The 22,721-nt window shown below is 34.9% G+C and overlaps 1 protein-coding gene across 1 annotated transcript in view; it reads right to left on the bottom strand.

The window, feature by feature from the left end:
* LOC129906491 (helicase ARIP4) overlaps positions 1-22,721 on the bottom strand; it is a 468,376-nt gene that overhangs the window by 236,093 nt on the left and 209,562 nt on the right. Inside the window, exon 5 of the mRNA XM_055982274.1 lies at positions 3,983-4,225. Coding sequence (XP_055838249.1) covers positions 3,983-4,225 — 243 coding nt within the window. The remainder of the gene's footprint in view (positions 1-3,982; positions 4,226-22,721) is intronic.

Raw genomic sequence — 22,721 nt, 5'->3', positions numbered from 1 at the left:
GATGAAATAAATACAATAAAACACATAGCATCAACAAACGGATACAAAACTGATATGATAGACAAAATAATTACCAAAAATAAAAAGAAACTAGAAAACAAAAACAAAAACTTAACGATTGAACATATCACACCAAACAACAAATACATTTCAATAGACTACACTAATATAATACCACAAACAATAAAATATGAATTCAAAAAACTAAACATAAACGTATCATTTAAAACAAAAATTAACATACAAAAAATATTACAACAAAAACCAACAAACGAAATAAAATAGCTCCGGAGTATACAAAATCAATTGTGACGATTGCCAAATGTATTACATTGGGCAAACAGGTAGAACTTTCTACGACAGGTTCATCGAACACAAACCGAAACCAAACACAAAATCAAACTTCGCACAACATCTAATTGACAACAACCACAATTACACAAATTTTGAAACTAACCTTAAACCATTACACTTTTGTAAAAAAGGGACAACGATGGACGCTTTAGAAGAATACGAAATCTACAAAGCTAATAAGACACACCAAGACAAAATACTTAATGACAAATTAACAATAAAACAAAACGCACTATATGACACAGCAGTAAAATATGAAGACAAAAGAAGGAGATAAACACATATTACACAATACGACACCCACAATAGAATTGGCAAAAAACAAAAACATCAAACGTCAACTACACCTCTGCCCGATGATGGATTAAATCCGAAACGCGTCGCAATTTATTTAAAACTAAACAAAAAAATGTTGTAAATATTAAGTTTTTAAAACTAAAAATAATTGATTGCGTGTAAATATAAAATAGGTACAGGAATTTCTACCAAAATCCTTGCTACTCATTTTAGTTATCTACTCTCCAGCGACTCTAGGCTAACATTTAATACTGCGGAACCTTTAGTCATCGATCAAACGTTAGATGTTGATATAAACATTGAAGAAATACAGGATGTGCTTAAAAAATCGAAAAACAAAAAAAGCACCTGGTGAAGATGGAATTTCTTATGAATTTTTTAAAAACGCAACCCCTGCGTTTTTCACTCACCTAAAAACCCTCTTTAATAAAATCTTTTCGAATGCCGACATACCCTCTTCATTCAAAAAATCAGTCATATCTCCAATACACAAAAAGGCTTTCTAGAGGCTCCTGAAAACTATAGAGGCATTTCATTTATGAATGTAATAGCAAAAATATTCTGTGGTGTACTGGTTGAAAAATGGGTCGAAAGAAACAATATTGTATCTGAATAACAAGCAGGGTTTAGAAAAAAATTTTCAACGATTGATCAAATTTTTACACTTTCATCTATAGTCAAGGTATTTCAAGTCAGGAACAAAAAAGTCTATTCCTTCTTCGTTGACTTCAAAACTGCTTTTGACCTAGTCAACAGAAATGCACTTGTTTATAAGATGTCACAGATTGGGCTGTCTACAAAATTCATAAAAGTCATCCGAGAAATGTAAACAGGTACAAAGGCAGCTGTTTGGGATGGAGAAAACTTTTTGGAATGGTTTAGTACCAGTACAGGAGTAAAACAAGAATGTCCGCTAAGTGCTCTTCTGTTCTCTTTGTTTATAAACGACATTGCAGGTGATCTCCCTGGAGGAATAAGAATTGCCAACACAACTGTTAAAGTACTATGGTAGACCGATGATCTCGTCGTGCTTTCGGAGTCGCCAGAAGGATTGCAATTGATGATTAACCGATTATCGACTTATTGCATGAAATGGGGACTAACTATAAACACTGATAAATCCACAATAATGGCCTTCGCTAGAACTTTAAGTGGTCAGAATATAAGAAGATGGAGCTACAATAATACTCCACTAGAAACAGCAAAGGAAATCAAATATCTAGGCGTGAAACTGAATCCAACATTAGATTACAGAAAACACCTATTTGAGAAAGCCAATAGTGCGCAAGGCTTGGTAAATCTAACATGGAAAAATATATGCGAATAAACGTATAATTCTTTCAACCAAATTTTAAATTTTTGATTCAATTGTAAAATCAACTTTATGCTATGCTTCTCAAATTTGGGGAGCAGACGAATATGAAGACATTGAAAAATTTTATAGCAACTTCCTAAAGAAACTTTTTAACTTACCTCAAAATACGCTTAGCTATGCAATATATTTAGAAACCGGGCTTCCAAAAATATTAACAAGTACGCAAGCTCCAAGCTGATTACATAATCAAGATCTGCAGCAACTATCCAAACCCAAGGCTTTCGAAAAAAATGCTCCTATATGAGTTGCGAAACAAGGACTGGTGCGAGCCGTTAGATGTTGCATTGAACAACATAAACCATTTTAAAGATAAACTATACTGCGTTATACAAAAGAATGAGGACTAAATGCTCAATCCAACAAACAAAGGCTCGAGAATCTAACAACAGGATAATATACTGTCTACTTAATTACAATCTGGTTGGCAGGAACTATTTCCAAGATTCGCTAAACTATGAAGAAATATCTCTAATATTCAAGGCAAGATGCAAAGTCCTTCTATTAAACGACAACCTTTACAATGGTAGTTTTGACCAATTGTGCACATTATGTAATTTAAAATCAAAAGAAGATTGTTTCCACTTCTTCAGTATATGTCCAATAGTCAAACCGCAAAGGCGTTCTTTTTTCGGCAAAATTACTCTGACCCTACAAGAAACTATCTACATCTACATCCTAAACGAGCACGACTGGAAAACTTTAAGCAAGTATGTATCTGAAAGTAATTTACAAGTATAGGTTATTGTTAATTACAGAATATTTATTTAACAACTAAAAAAAAAAAAAATATAAAACGTTCAAAAATTTTGTCAACCTGGCTGACGGCATAGCCATAGCTTTAATATTCCAAATATTGTATTCAATAATGAAGAAATGAATGTTAATAAATGAATTACTTACTTACTTCTGAGTAAAACCTGAACGCTTTACGTCAATGAAAAAAGAAAAACAAAAACTACAGGGTGTCCCGGGATGAGATTAGATGATTTTGAGGGATGATTCCTGGGTATATTCTAAGAACAAAATTGGTTCCACAGTAACTCTCAATCTGCAAAGTTGATAACCTTTAGCGATGATTTAAGAAAACGCTTACTTGAGTATGCCTTTACTCATGTTAATTTTAATAACTCCGTTAATACTTATGATAAAAACTTAATTACTGTCTTGATTTTTAAAAGAAATGCTATTTCTTGTACTTGTACTTGTATTTGAAAAATGTTAATATATTTTTTTATTGCTCAGATATTAATTTTTAAATGGAATTATTTTTTTCTTACCCATGATAATTTTTGACTTTGGGGCCGATTTTCTTCTATAAATTTGTTACAAACATAGTGTTTTATAAATTTATATTTTTATAACTTATAGATTTTATGATATTATCTCAAGTATTAACGGAGTTATTAACATTAGCATGAGTAAAGGCATACCAAAGTAAGCGTTCTCTTAAATCATCGCTAAAGGGTATCAACTTTGCAGATAGAGAGTTACTGTGAAACAATTTTTTTCTTAGAATATACCCAAGAGTCATCCCTCAAAATCTTCTTATCTCATCCCGGGACACCCTGTATATTCACAATCAGAATTAAAATGGCTGCTGAAGCTGTCGGCTCTGATGCGTTTGATAAGTTTTAATAATAAATTACTTCAAACTATGTTATTTTTATTTATTAAAATAATTTTTTTTCCTTTATTGGGTTTGACAACTATGAATTGACAAAATTTTATTTGGTGACAGTTTGTTCTGAAATATGTTTTAATTTTAATGCAGAGCGTTCAGAACACGTTCAGATCAGAGAGTGTTCAGAGCGTGCTTAGAATGTTCAGACTCTGTTCAGAGCTTTTTTCTGAAATTTTGGAGTGCGATCAGAAAACCCACAAATTGTGTTTGAGTTCAGTAAAAAAATATTAATGACAAAGTTTATCTTTAAAATAATTAATAATTAATTAATTTACCATCTTTAATATGTATAGCATCCAAGGCTTTAAAATCCTTTTTTTCAATTAATTGCGAGCTTATCAATTTCTTAGCTTGATGCACTTTGTCCTTAGCTGTTTCAGCTGAAGTTTTGATAGCAATAATTTTTCCACTTTCTAATTGCATATAAACCCCTTTTGCAGAATTAAGAACCATTACTTTTTCTCCTGCCTTTACGACGATGTTTGATGAATCATTTGAATTTGTTGGTATTGCAACATCTGAAAAGAAAGAGAAAATAGTAAGGATTTTTAAATAGAGATTTCAACGATAAAACTAGCTATTTACAAATGAGGCGCTCAGCGCCAAAACGGCATAACCCCAGAAATTTCGTTTTGAGAAAAACGGGTTTCAAGAAAATCATATTGTCAGGGTTTCTTTTTTAATGACTTGTAATAGTTATAAACAAAATATTATTTAATTCTTAGTTTGTAATTTTTTTTAGTTAAGAGTATTGGCAATACTATTGGGCTAAGGTCTGATATTTTTTTTCATTCTAAAAATACATTTGTTATACCTAGTTTAGGCAATTTTGTCTGTGAAGCCAAAATGGCTTCCACTAGAGTGAAAAGAGTTTTTGGCTCTAATTTTAACTCTAATTAATATAATTTAATGGGAACGTACATATTTTTATATCATAAATTGTTTTATTGCGGTTCGATCTGTGTACTCAGTTTAATTTTTTTGAAAATGTGGGTTAGGCCGTTTTAGAGCTGAGCGCCTCAAATATAAAATGTTTGCTGATTTTTTTGTATTAAAAGTGTTTAATTTTTTAAAGATACTGTACGTTAAGTGGAGTTATTAAAGCAAATTATTAGGGAACCCAACCGAACAGCTCTGATGTTGATGATTTTTTTTTTTTTCAAACGTCGCGGTCGTTAATTAAAAATACTTTAAAGACTATAGGTTAAAAATTGCCGATACTGCCGTATTGTTTTTTTAAATTTAAATTAATTTTTTTAACAAAACCATTTTTTTGCTTAAATTTCATAAAATAAATGATACCAAAAGATTCTCTAGGTAATTTAAGAAAAAAAAAACATTTGGGAGTATGACAATCTTCCATCGTTTAAGTGATAAATTCAATTTTCTCACAAACTGACTTCAAACCCAAACAAAATATTTTCAACACAACGGCAACACCTACAATAGTTACATAGACGTTTTTAAAAAGCCACAATCTCGTTTCTATATGTAAAATTTAAATCCACTAAATTTAATAAAGAGTGGTCCTCAACTCAGAATTTTGGAAAAACAAATGTTATTACAAATTTTTAAATGACTTTTTTCAATCTTTTTCGTAGTAAAATATGAATTTATTTGTCATAAATATTATCAGTTGAACTCCGAAGAGGAAAAGGTAATATATGTTACAGTTAAAAAAAAATGCTCGACTTGGGCCGCACGCACTTGCTCTTGGAGTTCAAAGCACTTTTATGTTAGCTTATGTGTAGATTATAAGAGCTGCCTCTATATAAATTTTTAAGAAATTTGGTTAATGTACACCGAAAAAAAAACAATATCAATTTAACATTTTTTAAATATCAAACTAACATTTTTTAAATATCAGCGAAAAATGCTCTATAGAATGTGTTTTATGATATTTAAAATGTTTAAACAGGGATCCTTACATTTGGTAGAAAACTTTTGATCGAGTCACGTTTGGTCGCAAATTACGATCTAAATTTCAAAGAAAAATGTTTTTTGCCTTAAAGAGGACATTTTTGTGAAAAAAAGTAAGAATATCTTCCAAAATATCCAGTTTTAATAAGAACTGGATATTTGGCCACACCTCCTTCGGACGAAGGTGTGGCAAAAATTTCCATAATTCACTTGCTTAGGTACTTTTATTGAACGAGATATTGTCTCTATGCACCAAATGCAATATTTGTACTTAAGCATTTGGGTTTTTCTTAATTTCTTCACTCATTCGAGTGCGATCAGTGAAAGTATACGGACGTGCGCGGATTAAATATCTACCTACTCAACAAACAAAATAGTTAGTTAAACTACCTAAGCAGCCCCTAACAACATCAAGGGTCATAAACCAAAAATCATCAACAGCATCCTAATCCACGATCTACCTGACCGGATTAAGGAAACAATAAAAAGTGCACGTTTTTTTCCGTCCCGATGGGTCAACGGGAAAAAGTTAAAGCCGCCAGGGACCAACTCTTGAGTACAATCAAGAGAGAAGTCAACCACCTGCGAAGTCTCTATGGACCGGAAGCGTCCACAGACTTCGCCGTCAGGCTAAACTACGACGTGGACCAAGTTCTCAGCCAGTTCATTCCGGGAGAAGAACTACCGACGGAGGCCGACATGGACATGGAGTTACCGGAAGAGGATCCAACAACACCCGAGCCAGAGGAAAACGAGACATCCAAGAGACCCAAAAAGGAAACTGGTCATATCAACCCCACCACCAACACCTCGGAGGAAAGGAAGAGGAAATCCCCAGGAAAGGGAACAGCAGCAACCTCACCATCGTCAGCAGCATCAACACCAGCAACAGCAGCATCAGCAGCAACAACATCAGCAACACCACCACCATCAGCAGCAGCAGCATCAACATCAGCAGCATCAACATCAGCATCATCCCCACCCAACCCAGGAAGAATGCAGCCCCCGATTGTGTGCTTCAACTTGCCAACGGCTGCCATGTACCGCCACTTCCAAATGAAGGGGCAAAAAGTAAATTACACCGTGGTTAACGTCAACAAGACCAAAACAATCATCAAAACACCAACCAAAGACGACAACGGTGGTGTTAAAAAGTATTTGCAGAAGCAGAAGATCCAGCACCACTCGTTCACGTCGAAGGAGGATAGGAAGTGTATTATACTGCTCAAAAAAATACACTTCACCCACCAGCCAGTAGACATCATCAATCAGCTGAACTCCTTAGGATTCAGAGCAACCAACGCATCACCATTTCGCTCCAGGAGAGACAAGTCGGCCAACTTTAATGCATTTGTGTTGGAGTTTGAACGAGGCACCGATCTAATCGCCGTCAGCCGCATCAGGAACCTGCTGGGCGAAGCAGTAAAATGGGAGAAGCTACAGCCTAACATTATAACACAATGCCGAAACTGCCAGGCATTTGGCCATGTGAGCGTAAATTGCCCAATGAAGCACCGCTGTGTGAAGTGCAGTGAGCAGCACGAGCGTGGCCAGTGCAAACGGACGGACCCCAACATTGGCAAACCATATTGCGTTTTGTGCAAAAGCGAAGGACATCCAGCCAACTACGAAGGCTGCCCATACAGGAAGAAGATAGTAGCAGCCAAGAGGGAAAAGGAAGCCGAACGAGTAGCAGCCAAAAACACAGCAGCAACAAGGTCACACTTAGTCCCAGGTAAGAAATTTTCTGATTTTCTTCAACCCCCTGTGAAACCCGCTAATTTAAACAAAAGTACTCCCAAACCCCAACCCCAACCTAAGCCCCAAGCTAAACCATCACCTGTCGCTCACCCCGAGCAACCAAAAATCTCTAAATCCCTTTCTAGTGGCGTCAAAACTACTACGAGTTCCTTTCTTAACGACTCACAAAAATTCTTCGGGTGTGACTTTGTCACACTACTCTCGAAAATCTCTGATTTTCTTCCTCTTTACGAGGCCTGCCCCAACGAAGCCGGCAAGAAGCATATGTTTCTTGACTTTTGTTTCAAAATATGTTTAGGACAATAGACAAATTAAGCGTTATCTCGTATAACGTTGGTTCCCTTATTTCCCATCCTAAACGGATATCCCTAGAGAATTTCCTCAAAAAAAATAAACCCGACGCCGTTCTGCTCTCCGAAACTAAATTAGTCTCAAGGCATCGGCTTTACTTTGATAAGTACACTCTGTTCCGCACGGACAAAGATATTGCCAAGACTGGCACTGCCATTCTAGTAAAATCCCCCCTTAATTGCCAAAAAGTCTCCATACAAGGTTTGGTTACATTTGAAGTAACCTGTGTAGCCATAGCACTGGAAAATAACGAGAATATCCTTCTGATTTCTCTTTACAACCAGTGCTCTGCGTCCCAATCCGACATTAAACATGATCTTGACTTGCTTAACGCATTCTGTCAAAACTATACCCAATTTATAATTGGTGGCGACTTTAATGCTCGTCATCAATTGAATCATTTATTTGCAAAACATGATAAGTCCATGATTTTAAAATTTTCAGGAGAAGAAAAAAACGTTCTATTTTCTTTTGACATGCGTAGGAAAATTTATAAAAAAAATATTCTGTAGAACTCTTGCCTAGCTAAAAAATACCGTTTCGTTTTTAATTTTTGGAGCCATAGCTCAAAAGATAAAAAATAAAAACTCTTTTGGACTTATCATACTTTGAAAATAAACGGATGTGAAATTAGTTTTTAAATGGATATGCAATTTTGTTTTTAGCCCCAGTCTATCAAACAATTGTATTTGAGAATAAAATTCAATGTCCGGACTGGTTATTTAACTTTAAAGTAGCTTTAAACTTAAGATTTTCAGCCATTAATCTAATATACCATTTACACAAAAAGAAGCTGTTGTTTATTTTCAAAAGATGATAAGTCCGGGACTTATTCTGTTTTTGATTCTAAAAAAATATTTCGCGTAGCTGTAAAATCGGATATAGATGGAGTAGATACTTCATATTTTAAAGACAGACGTGGTTATCCCTGGAGTACAGTTTTAGTCAAAAAAACGAATTTTGAAAAAAAGTGGACTTATCATGTTTTGCAAATAAATGATTCAATTATGGATGGATTCCATAAACAGTCCCCAAGGAATAGCCATATCTGACTGGCTCTGCGCTAACTCCCACAACCATTCTTTCGAGATTGTATCTCAACCAATCCCAACATTCCCCCGAACTCCCTCAACACTTGACTTCTTCATGTGCTCCCCCAATCTTATTTGTAGAATCCCTACACTTGAAAATTTCACTTGTTCCACAATTGTATCAGATTCCGATCATCTGGCAGTCAAATTAGACCTTCGTCTTCGGACAAATTTCAACATTCTTGCTGATTCCCCGCAAGAATATATCAACTATAAAAAAAATCAACTGGGAAGTATTTCAAAGTTCCTTAACGGACAAACTACTACCTTATACTCCTAGCTCATCGACCAACTTGAGTAATCAGGATATCGACTCCACAATCGATATCATTGAAAACTCCATTACCGATACAATTTCCGAACAATCCTCTGCACGAAATTTCAAATCCAAGTATAAAGACCTCCCAGAATATATCCTTAACATGTATAAGCATAGACAAAAACTTCGGAAAATTCTCCAGAGAATTTTCCATCGTACTTTCAGTACACACGGTAGCGAATACCAAAGTGTTCTATCCCAACTCAAGTGTCTTAATACCCTCATTGACCAAAACACCAAAACGTTCATCGACCTTCAGTTCACAAAAAGACTTAACGTCATTAAACCTGGACCAGATACTTTTAAGCAGATCAACCAAATTGTAGGAAAAAAATCTCCTATACTTGGCCAACTGCAACATAATAATTCCTTCCTTTCTTCAGATTTAGAAAAAACTAATGCATTCGCTGACTTTTTTGAAAGCAATTTCAAACCTAACCACCCAATCCACTTGCCCAACTTTTTCTCTAGTGTCAACAATGAAGTCACTAGAATAACATCTCAGAATCCTGTGCCCCTTACACAATTTTCTGAAGAAAACTCATCAGTCTACACGACAGCAGATGACATATTTACGAACCCAGTTGACCTTTACGGCTCAATTCAATATGGCAATGCCAAAAAATCTTCGGGACCAGATAAGGTCTCTAATTTTGTCATAAAAAAACTCCCACCGACTGCTATCATAATTCTTACAATTATATTTAACAACTGCATCAATAATAGCTATTTCCCAAATAAATGGAAAATAGCAGAAATATTCCCTATTCCCAAAAAACCAGGAGCCAATTGTATCAACAATTACCGCCCAATTTCTCTCCTCCCTAACCTCAGCAAACTTCTTGAAATGCTGATCCTCAACAAACTTCGCTCACTATGCTCAACCTTGGGTATAGTGCAGCATAACCAATTTGGGTTCAAAGCATCCCACTCTACCTTCGACCCGTTGTTAAAGCTACACGCTGACACAACTTTGGCTCTCAACAAAAAAGAAACCACCGTAGCCTGCCTGCTTGATATTCAAAAAGCATTTGACTCCGTCTGGATAGAAGGCTTAGTTTATAAGCTGAAGTCTCTTCACTTCCCTAACCATCTCATCCTCATCATCCACAGTTTTCTCACAAACCGTAAATTTTACGTTCGTGTGGGGAATACTAATTCAACACTCAAAAACATTTTGGCTGGAGTTGCTCAAGGATCTCGCCTTGGGCCCGACCTTTTCAACCTTTATACCTCCGACCAGCCCGCAAATCTGCCTAACACCAGAACCCTCCTCTTCGCTGATGACTCCATCACATATAGTGCATCCATAAGCCCAGACATAGCTCTCCGCAGAGTCAAAGATCACATCCATAGACTCTGGGACTACTACCTCCAGTGGGGAATCAAAATTAACCCCTCTAAAACAGAACTCATCTGTTTTAGAAAACCATCGCATAACGGCTTAGCCACAAAATGCAAACTCCTTTCCCTTACCCTTCCAGATAACACAGTTATCAGACCCAAACAAAGCGTTAAATACCTGGGAGTTCACTTCTTTGAAAGGTTCAAATTTAACCAACACGCCAAATTCACCCTTCGCAAGGCAAATCATGCCTTGTCCTTACTACGTCCTCTTATGAAAGTAAGAGGCGGACTCCAAACGAGGACGAAACTTCTGCTTTACAAGCAACTCATTCGTTAAATCCTTACTTACTGTTTCCCTATATGGTACACAATAAGCCCAACCTACATGAAGAAACTGCAACTATTCGAGCGTAAAGCTCTCCGTCATTGCACCTCCCTCTTCAGAAAACCAAACTCTGTCCGCTATTATAGCAACGCAAAGCTTTACGAAGCTTCAAGAATTGTCCCAATAGACAAATACATCTACCATCTTAGCACCAAAATGCTTAGGAAAATCCCATCCCATCCCAGCCCTCTTATTAATTTAATTTCAGGTAACCCAGCCACAGACGACCGATACCTCCAGGTGCTCTCCATGATGGACCCAGCATTTGGAATATCCGATGAAGACAGCTTTTGTAACTTCTACGAAGCTGCAGGAACGCAGCACAACAGAGGATGAAGCCGCCAGAAGACCACAAGGACCACCAAACCAAGGACCACCGAACCAAACCACCAAGGACCTTTATTTATTTCAACCCCTCAACCATCACCAGCCAACGACCGTCAGCACTGCTCACGCTGACGTGAAAATCATTTATATTATAAGTAAACATTGTTAGCCTAAGACACTTTTTTAATCAAAATGTAAAATTTAAAATCAACAAATAACGAAGCAGAGCCCCTTCTGTGCTCGCAGATTAGTATACTTTAGACTTAAGACTTTAATAATTGTAAATAATATCCTTTGTAAAACCTTTGAGCTTTATAATAAATATTGTATATATATATTAATTTCTTCAGTTGTGTCTTGTGTGTAGGGCTTCGTTGAAGAAGGAGCTCTTGTTCAGAGCTCTGGTCTTTAAGAGATATTATTTCTTTTTTCTGTAGTTTTGCTGTTCGTTTGATGGCATCAGGTAAGTTGAGGAAGGATTAGTTGCACGGTTCTTGATTGGAAATACTCTCTTAAGAGATATGATTTCTTTTTTCACTGTGGTTTTTTTTGTTATTTTAGCCGTGGTACTCAGTATTTTACTGAGTAAATATTTTATGCTGTTAACAACAACAATTGATTACTTTTATTTATTCATTAATAATCCTTATTGTTTAAGGGTAAAAAATGTATAAGCTTAGAAAAAAATGTCTCTTTAAACCAACGAATAAAAAGATTTTGTTTGTCCATAACAATCATTTGTTGTTGTTTCCCGTGCAAAATTTTACTAAGCTAAGTACTGAGTTACCAATAAAACACGGCTTTTGTCATGATGATATAATTGTGTCTATGCTTTGGTATAATTTTGGTTGCTACAAATCTGTTGGATAATAATTTGAAATAAAAATTCGTTCTTGTTGATTCTCATGAACTTTTATGACCATAGTTAAGACAAAATACGAAACTTTTTTGTTTAGCAGCCCGCTTTTTTAAGGCGTTTTAATCCTGAGAACCCGCGAAGCGGGCCAGGCAAGGCACTTTTTACATAAAAAACTTTTTACATAAAAAACTGTTGACATTGGCGCCTGCCAGACGACTTTACATACCCTAAGCGGAGCAACGAAGTTGCGTGAGCGGGACAGATTACCCAAAAAGTAAAGTTTAAATCCTGAGAACCCGCGAAGCGGGCCAGGCAATGTACTTTTTACATAAAAAAACTTTTTACATAAAAAACTGTTGACATTGGCGCCTGCCAGACGACTTTACATACCCTAAGCGGAGCAACGAAGTTGCGTGAGCGGGACAGATTACCCAAAAAGTAAAGTTTAAATCCTGAGAACCCGCGAAGCGGGCCAGGCAATGTACTTTTTACATAAAAAAAACTTTTTACATAAAAAACTGTTGACATTGGCGCCTGCCAGACGACTTTACATACCCTAAGCGGAGCAACGAAGTTGCGTGAGTGGGACAGAGGACCCAAAAAGTAAAGTTTAAATCCTGAGAACCCGCGAAGCGGGCCAGGCAAGGTACTTTTTACATAAAAAAAACTTTTTACATAAAAAACTGTTGGCATTGGCGTCTGCCAGACGACTTTACATACCCTAAGCGGAGCAACGAAGTTGCGTGAGCGGGACAGAGGACCCAAAAAGTAAAGTTTAAATCCTGAGAACCCGCGAAGCGGGCCAGGCAAGGTACTTTTTGCATAAAAAAAACTTTTTACATAAAAAACTGTTGACATTGGCGCCTGCCAGACGACTTTACATACCCTAAGCGGAGCAACGAAGTTCCGTGAGCGGGACAGAGGACCCTCCAATTATCTGGTAGACGCCGGCATGTTTTTTTACCAACGACGACCCTAAGGCGTCGGTGCCAGGCTTCCACACTATTTTGCGTCCGGGGGAAATTCCCTTCAGCAGCGGCAGCTCCAATCGTCCAAAAGTCGGGAGTGCAGTAGTTCCGTCCATCGGGTGATCGGATGTAATTTTTTTTGAAGTACCGAGCCAAACTCCTGGACTCGGAATGCCTCAGGCTGGCGTAGTACTCGGTGAAGTACTCCTCCACGTTGTTGGCCGGTACAAAGGCCAGTGCCTTCAGCATTCTTACCTCCATCGAGAATGACTCGTCACGGCTGATTTTTCGTGTGTATCCAAAGTCTTGGACTTTTCTCCAAATTATTTGGCCAAAATGGAAGAGGCAACCCTTAGCCGTGGCTGTTGGGAACAGAGTTCGCCCGGTCCTTATAATGGCCTTCTCAAAATCCGAAAGGATGACATCTGGACACAAAAAGATGTTATAGTCATGTGCTGCTGTTGCCAGTTGCTGCCAGAAGACTGTGTAGGCTTTGATTGTTCTTTTGCTCATCAAGCAAAAGACTAATGGCACAACCGTTCCATCAATGTAGCCGTGGACGGAAAAGAGTTGCCCCATAATGATTGGGACAACTTTGAAAGTCCCATCTACTATCCAGCACTTCGAACGTGCTAGAAGTTCAAGTGAAGACTTTGTAGCCATTAAGATGTTGACTCCTCCATCATACACCTCTTCGGACTACACAAAGACTTCACCGTCCACTTTGCGGAGCTCCTCTGGTATATTAATTTCTTCGAGTGATTGCGGTTCTCGTATGTGGGAGGCGCGTACCCGGTGAATCTTCATTTTTTGGGCTCCCGTTGATGGTAGATTCGGGCGGCACTCTGGATCCACTTTCATTACAGTATCCCGTATAATTACGGAGGGTGGAAGCGATCCTTCTTCCGCCTTTGTTTTCAGCAAAGAATTGGCGTTGCGCACCTCTTTTTCATGTGGGAGGGGAGTGTGGCAGTGGATGCCCTTGACCGAGGTTGTGGTGTAGGTATCGCCAAGAGCACAGTGTTGCTCTCCTCACCCTGCACGTAAGGTTTTTGTGCTCTGCGCAACGCCAAATCTGTTTGTCCTCGGTTTTTTTCTCCTGGTAAAAGAGGTAACCGTTGTGTACCAACATTGGATAAACTTTGTTTGAGAAAACAACCTGAAAAATAAAGAAAAAGGTAAAAGTTAATAAATTATAAATTATTTATAAATAAAGGATTCGATTGTCTTAAGCGATTTTCGATTTTAAGAAAATAAAAAACACGACTGGTTCGCACCTACATGCATTGGTAGATGACTTTACATTATTTAAAATTAAGTACAAACAATTTCATTTAAAATTATAATACACATTGTTTTACAACAAATTTTTATTCCGTTTATTTTACATTCGGGGTCATTGAAATTAATGTCTGACCACAAATTCTGGTGACTCGTCAACGAAACAAGCGCGAAAAAAAATATATAAACAAAAACAAAGAAACGTTTTCGAGGAATTTTAAAAGCCTTCAACATTTTGTATAGGATGCAAACGATTTAATTGAGAAAGGTATTTAAAAACAAAAAAAAACTGAATTCTTGAATTTAAAAACGTCATATGCTACCAATTTGAAAGAAAAAATGGGCGAAGAGATGAACGATTCACACAAGTGTAAAGATGAACGAATAGACGCACAGACGTATCAATCCTCACCAGTGGCGTAGATAGGGGGGGATCAGGGGGATATATCCCCCCATTGGGATCGATAGTTGTGCAGTATAAACAGTCATGAATAAATAAGTTGAAGAAGCGCACTTTGAAAAAAAAACGCTATGGATTTCGAGTTCTTGATTAGTTTAAAGGTTATAAATATGGTTTAACAACTTTCGTTGCCATTAAGTCGGTGTTTCAAAGAGTGAATTTAGAATTGGTCCAAGCAAAGGAGCTCGCTAAAGATTTAAGGGATCAACTAAAAATTAAACGGGCAGAAGACGACTCATTTTCGAAAGTTTTTTGTATATGGGAAAAATTAGCTGAAATCCTTGATATAGGCGTTAAACATAAGAGAATAGTGAAGCGACAAAAGAATCGTTCGAACCCTTCGGTTCAAAGTACAGTAAAGAATATTTTCGTGTTACTGTTTTCAATCTTTTTCTCGATTTCTATGTAATGGGCCTTGGAGAAAAATGTACAAACCATGAAAACACACTAGAAGGGTTTCCGGTTCTTTCTAAGGATTCTTCGTCTGAAATAGACAAAGCAGCTAAAAAATTTAATGAAACTGTTGAGTTTTACCAAAAACTAGACCACATAAAATAGAACAAAAACAATAAGATTTCCTTATAGTTTTCATCCAAGAAGGAAATATTATTTAAACAATCGGGATTTCCTAATTGTTTTACCGACTTCCAAAAAGGAGGAGTTATTCAATTCGTCTGTACTTTTTTTTTGTGTTTGTCACCTCATAACTTTGGACCGAGTGAACCAATTTTGATAATTCTTTTTGTAGGTATTGCAAAGCTGATGCCTGTTCAGTATTATTAGAAAAACCATAAAACCCAGTTTTGATCCATGGAAGTCGGTTTTGTTTTTTTAATAAAAAAAATACGATCATGTACGGGATCACCTATTCCAACTTACTATAGAAATATTGGTCACAATTTTTGTTCTAGTGCCAAGTTGGAAAAAATATGAAAATTTTACAAAAAATTTTGAAAGATTTTGTACATGAAAATAATAAGAAATCTCTATGGAAAAACCTTATTAATTGTTGATATTAATAAGGTTTCTTCATAAAACAGTTCAATAAGGAAATCTGTTGGTATTTAGGTGGTCCTGGTCATATTTTTCTCTGTGTGAAGAATTAAAAGCTCAGAAAAGATATTTGATCAGAAGGACAAATAGGTACTTCCTATATGAACTCATTGAAAGCGCTCGAAAGCTGCACCGAAAAAAGTTGTCCTGGTATTTATATTTTATTAAAGATATTAGCTACACTGCTGGTTTCTACGTCAACTACCGAAAGAACTTTCTCCAATTTAAAGAGAATAAAAATAATACAAAGAAGCATTATTAAAACTTAAAAAAAAATTTGCGAACTAGATCTGTCCCCCCCCTTAGCAAAAAGCTATCTACGCCACTGATCCTCACACGCACAGACGCACAAACCGACAGACGCCATGAGAAAAGCCGCTTTTTTAATTTCTCTATCATCGAAATGTTCGTTTTGATTAAGACTATCACTTTTTTGGAAAAAAAACCGAATTATAGGGCAATTTAGAGCAATTAATAACACTGCGAGACCGAAGTTTACAAAGCGATTAGGGCAACAATAAACACTTACCTCAATTGTATCTGCCTCTTTGTTTTTTTTTTTACACAATTTAGTTTAAACACAAACTTTTTACACTGTAAAATACGTTCACTTTTACACAAAACTTGTAAATAAACTTTTGCGATTTTCTTCAAGGATCAAGGATCCTTACATCGAAAGGATCAGAATCAACAAGAACGAATCGTTTTATTTTCTATTTTTATATTTACTTTCTTGTCAAAAAGCAGAATAAAAATAAGCTGAACTTAATTTGCACGCCTTAACCTGCTCGTGTTCATTTTTTTTTCATGTAATCAGAACGCTGCCTACACCAAAAAAAATATCGACTCATAAAAATTTCTCCATAAGCTTGCGTAAAGGTCTACGCTCGTGAACTAAGCCCAAATTTTTTTTTTTCTCCAAGTTATTTTTGAAAAAAGCAATAAGAGATGGGAAAAAACAAAAAAAAAATTTACTTAAAATTGATTAAATATAATCATTGTTAGTAAAGTAACATTTAAGGACCACAAACTATGGAATATATTCTAAGCTACAAGCGTTTTAATGAAACAGACTGAAAAATCGTCAAAAAAAAAGCCGAGAAAATGAGGTTTTAAGTAAGCCATCAATATAAAAAAAATGAAAAATTATTGGACATAATGTCACTGAAATATTAATACCTCGAAATCCAAGCCCTTGTTTTTGAATATCAAGGTCTTTAAAGAATTCTAGTAAGACTATTGAACTAATTTAAATATTTTTTTTTTAAATGTTTTCGAAAAGTTACCAAAAACTTAAAAAAGTTTCCATGTTTTATTTAAAAAAAAAAGAGAAAAAATCCAATATCCAATCCTTCAAATGCTTATAACTTTTGGTTGAAGCAACCAAAATTTATGTCTATAGTCTTGAAATATAGCTTAAAACATTACAAACGTTTTTTGAATTTTCAAAAAAAAAAATTTTCACGCTCCTCATAAGCTTGGTAACGCTCCCTTTTTATGATTTTTATGATGCAATATGATTTTTATGATGCAATATCTATGGAATATATTCTAAGCTACAAGCGTTTAAATGAAACAAACTGAAAAATAGTAAAAAAAAAAAAAAGCCGAGAAAATGAGGTTTTAAGTAAGCCATCAATAAAAAAAAAATGAAAAATTATTGGACATAATGTCACTGAAATATTAATATCTCGAAATCCAAACCCTTGTTTTTGAATATTAAGGTCTTTAAAGAATTCTTGTAAGGCTATTGAACTAATTTAAATATTTTTTTTTTAAATGTTTTCGAAAAGTTACCAAAAACTTTAAAAAGTTTCCATGTTTTATTTTAAGAAAAAGTGAAAAAAATCCAATATGGCTTCCTTCCAATGCTTATAACTTTTGATTGAAGCAACCAAAATTTATGTTTATAGTCTTGAAATATAGCTTAAAACATTACAAACGTTTTTTGAATTAAAAAAAAAAAAATTTTCACGCTCCTCATAAGCTTGGTTACGCCCCCTTTTTATGATTGGTTGATTTGCTATTTTTTAAAATTATATTTTAGTCACTCAATGCTATGAGAATCACGACTACCCACCATCAAAGACAACTCGTCGTTTAATAAAAGTACTTAGGCTTTTAATTTTTCCCAAAAAATGTCAGTCCCTTGTAGGACTTCTTCACCATATGTCATGTCTACCCAATACTGAAGAACTAAAAATATTTCTTGGAGAGATATTAATTCTTACAAAAAAGTCATTTTCCAAAAGGTTGTAAAAAAGGTGTAAAATCTCTTAAAAAATTTAGTAGTCCTTAAAAGAACAGAAAAATCAGCAACATGTCCCTTCGCGACGAAATTTCACAAAAAACTGAAGATTTTCTCAGAAACACAACCACCTTAAGTAGTTTTAATTGAACGACGAGTTGTTTTTCAGAATCTACGTGATTCTCATGCATTCGAGTCACCAAAATAATAAAATTAAATCAACCAATCAAAAGCAGAGGCGGAACAAATAAGTGCAGCGCTGTCTCCCAAAAATCAAAATAGTACGAAATTTCGTTCTTTCTGATTCTCATGAAATCGAGTCACCAAAAACGAAAAATAATTAAGAGCTGTCGATTGACGATCAAACGTTACGCGATCAAATTATTTATGATCAAACGTGACCCTACCAAACGTAAACGATCAAACGTGACGCGACTAAACGTAACCAACCCATCATTTTTGGGTAACACAGGATTAAAAAAACTTACTTCCAAGATAATCAACAGAAATGGTCAAGTGCTCAAAATATATGCTTAATTTTAGCTAACATACAAAATTCGATCCAAAATCTTAGATCAAATGTATTTTCGAAAAGATTTTGTTTCGGAGCTTAACTTAAGCTCAATACTATGCATACCTAAGTAGCCAACTTGATTTATTTCATAAAGATGTGTTTTTAGAAACATACATACAAGATTAAAAAATTACGATTCAAAATATAGTTTGCATACCATTTGTTGTAATTGTAATTGTTTGCACACTACATAAGGCGGTGTGTGAATTGGGTTAAATATTTATCCGAGATTAAATTTTTGACAGTACATTTTTGAATAAAAAAAAATTGTTTAGCTGTCAAACATTTACCCTTCTCTGGGACCCGGTTAAAATTTTATCTTCAGAGGATGAATTATTTGCAGAAATTAACGTTTTATTTTAATAAATAATCAAAAACTGAAAATAAAGAAATAATCCAGTCAAATAAGGGTTTCACCTCGGAATGAATGCTAATAGAATTTTTTTTGCTCAATACCTTCGTTTTGGCATTCTATAACATACCTGATTTTCAAGGTCAAAGCGCGAAATGGAGATTTTCAAAATTAGCAAAAATAGACGATGGTTTATACACAGATACATATGATACATGATTTCAAGGTACTTTTTAATGCTGATGCCAAAAAATGATTCCTAAAATCAAGGCGACCTGGCGTGTCTGAAAAAAGTTATACCTGTTTTTCATCTGTCAACCCATATTATTATAACAGTTGCTAACTTACTACCGAAAAACCCTTAAAAGTTATGGTAGCGGAACTAAATTTTGCATGAAGGTTTTTATATCCATTATCATTAAGAATCAAAACAATGTAATGCAAAAAACATTCATATCTATGACAAAATGGTATTTTTGAGAAAAGGGGAAATTTTGGGATATACACTAAAAAACATACTGGTACAATCTTGGCATTGGTGCTAACAGAATAATTTTTTTGTTTCTATCTTTTATTGGATGTTCTATAACTTATATCAAAAATCTAATATTTCATGTCCGCAAGTCCTAATTTTGCAGGTTAAACTAAGTTAGGTGCAGATTTAGAAAAATTAATAAGAAAAGTTTAAATTTTTATATGTATACCAACATAAGCGACAGGATTAAAAGGTATTTTCCAACATTTAAAGGTATTATTCCAACAAAACTCACAAACAAGTCAACCTGACCTTCCCTGAAAAGTAATGCATCTTGTTCATGTTGATCTGACACAAATGTCTGAAGTGTTGTTTTTCAATTTTTTAAAGTCTGCACTATATCTTCAAACCAGGAAAATTAGGACTTGCGGACATGAGATTTTCTTAGATTTTTGACATAAGTTATAGAATATCAAAACAAAGATAGAAACAAATTAGCCTATTAGCACTAATTCCAAGATTGTACCAGGATGTTTTTTTCAGTGCATATCCCAAAATTTCCCCTTTTCTAAAAAAACACCATTTTTTCATAGATATGAATGTTTTTTTCATTGCATTGTTTTGATTCTTAATGATAATGGATATGGAAACCTTCATGCAAAATTTGGTGCCTCTACCATAACTTTTAAGGGTTTTTCGGTAGTAAGTTTGTAACTGTTATAATAATATGGGTTGACAGATTTAACTCTTTTCAGAGACGTCAGATTGCCTTGATTTTAGATTTTCTGGCATCAGAACTAAAAAATACCTCGAAGTCAAGTATCATATGGGGCATTTCACGTGAAACCAGCAGCGAAAAATGTCGTGGGTCGTCAAATTTGTTCATATTTGGTATATGTATTCCTCAATCGATTTAAAAAATACATCTGGAAGGATTTTGAATTTAAAGCCCTGATAGCGGAGTTATGGGCTTCTAAAATTTTGGAAAACTGTGGGAAGAGATAATTTGAAAAATTTATATAAATTAAACGAAGGGGTAACAAAATTATTTTAATGATGGATTATATGCAAAATTAGACGTGCTTTTCAACTATGAAATCTAAACCGGAAATAGATTTATTTTTTCGATAGAAAACCGGAAGTTGGTACTTCAAATACAAATTTAAGAAACTTCGACCATTTTGATATTTTTTTTAAATAGTCTTAAAATAAAGCTTATACAATTTAGAAACTAAATGCCAAAGGAGAGTGGGCATTTTGGCCCATTGGTGTAACACATTGAGACATACATCAAATGAAAGGTCTCGATGAGTGTACTTTTTTTTTGGGCACAAGTCTGTATCTCGTGCAGGGAAAGTGCAGTGATGCATTTTATGTTCAAAAATATGTGTAACAAAATTCAGAAAAGTATACATTTTGACTAGACACTCGATTAACTTGGTTCAAAAAAATTACATAACTGTGTTTGGAGATCAATAATTGGGCTATTCCATCACCAGTTTTCACCCATGACGCAATGCATTTTTCGGTTTTTAAAACACTTTTGTATGGGACGTGGCTCATTTGTGTAACACATTGGATACATACTTCAAATGAAGGGTCTCGATTAGTTTGTTATTTTTTTATATGGCTAAAAGTCTGTGTCTCGTGCAGGGAAAGTGCAGTGATGCATTTTATGTTTAAAAATGTATGTAATAAAACTCAGAAAAGCATACATTTTGACTAGATGCTCGATTGACTTGATTCAAAAACATTATAATAACTTTGTTTTGTTGGACTAATCCATCAATTGCTCTAATTAAAAAAAAAATGCATTTATAGGTTTTTATGGATTTATGAAATGCAATACCAAAAAATGTTTGAGTTAGTATATGATTTTCTGTACTTTGAAGTCGTGTGCGAAACTACCTTGTTGGTTTGAAAGTAATTTAAATATACGATGGTTGTGACTAATTTTTCAAAAATGCAAATCAAACTTTAAGTTATATTACTAATAAAATGTTGGAGTGAATTTAAACTCCAAACCATACCTTTTTTTGTTCTAAAAACACAAACATGTAAAATAAGCTGTACCTAATACATTTTTGAACATAAAATGCAACACTCCACCTTCCACGAGAAAGTTTTGTATCCATTCAAAGGAATAATGCGCTCATCAGCACCTTTTATTTGATGTAAGTCTCAATGTGTTACATTTATTTTTGAGCATAAAATGCACCACTGCACTTTCCCTGCACGAGATAGTCTTTTGTCCATACAAAAAAATAACACGCTCATTGAGATCTTTCATCTAATGTGTGTCTCAATGTGTTACACCAATGAGCCACGTCCCATACAAAAGTGTTAAAAAAAACCGAAAAATGCATTAAGTAATGGGTGAAAACTGGTGATGGAATAGCCCAATTGATCTCCCAACACAGTTATGTAATGTTTTTGAAACAATTTAATCGAGCATCTAGTCAAAATGTATACTTTTCTGAATTTTATTACACATATTTTTGAACATAAAATGCATCACTGCACTTTCCCTGCACGAGATACAGACTTGTGCCCATACTAAAAAACAACACACTCATCGAGACCTTTCATTTGATGTATGTCACAATGTGTTACACCGATGGGCCACGTCCCATACAAAAGTGCCCAGTCTCCTTTCAGAGTGGGATCTCAAGGCGTTTAGAAGATACATAGGTTTTAGTGAGGGGTCTTCGTGCATGTAAGACCGGAAGTACCCAGTTTAATTTATATTTTGAGTAGGTTAGACCATTTTGATATTAATTTTTCTCTGCTCTGAATGGTGCTTATAAAATATAGACACAAAAACAAAATTTGAAGATGGGATGTGATGTCATTCAGAAATTGCAAGTTCTATATTTCAAACCACACATCAACTTATGCGAAAAACCTCATTCGAACTTTCACAGAACCATATTATTGATTTCAGCCTTATTTCGTACAAAGCTTTTATAAATTAACAATTAGACCGAGAGCCCACAGCAAATTTTGGGAGTGGATGTATAACCAAAATGTGAGTATGCAGTTTTATAACCTTATGCGTTCTAATAACGAATTTGAAAGTCTGGCAGCTTTAAATCGCCCTTCGTTTAATTTATATAAATTTTCAAATAAACTCTTCCCACAGTTTTCCAAAATTTTAGAAGCCCATAACTCCGCTATCAGGGCTTAAAATTCAAAATCATTCTAGATGTATGTATTAAATCGATTGTGGAATACATATACCAA

Source organism: Episyrphus balteatus, chromosome 1 (assembly GCF_945859705.1).
Source record: "Episyrphus balteatus chromosome 1, idEpiBalt1.1, whole genome shotgun sequence".
Lineage (NCBI taxonomy): Eukaryota > Metazoa > Arthropoda > Insecta > Diptera > Syrphidae > Episyrphus > Episyrphus balteatus.
Note: the sequence above shows the minus strand (reverse complement) of the source record. Positions and strands in the feature narration are given on the sequence as shown.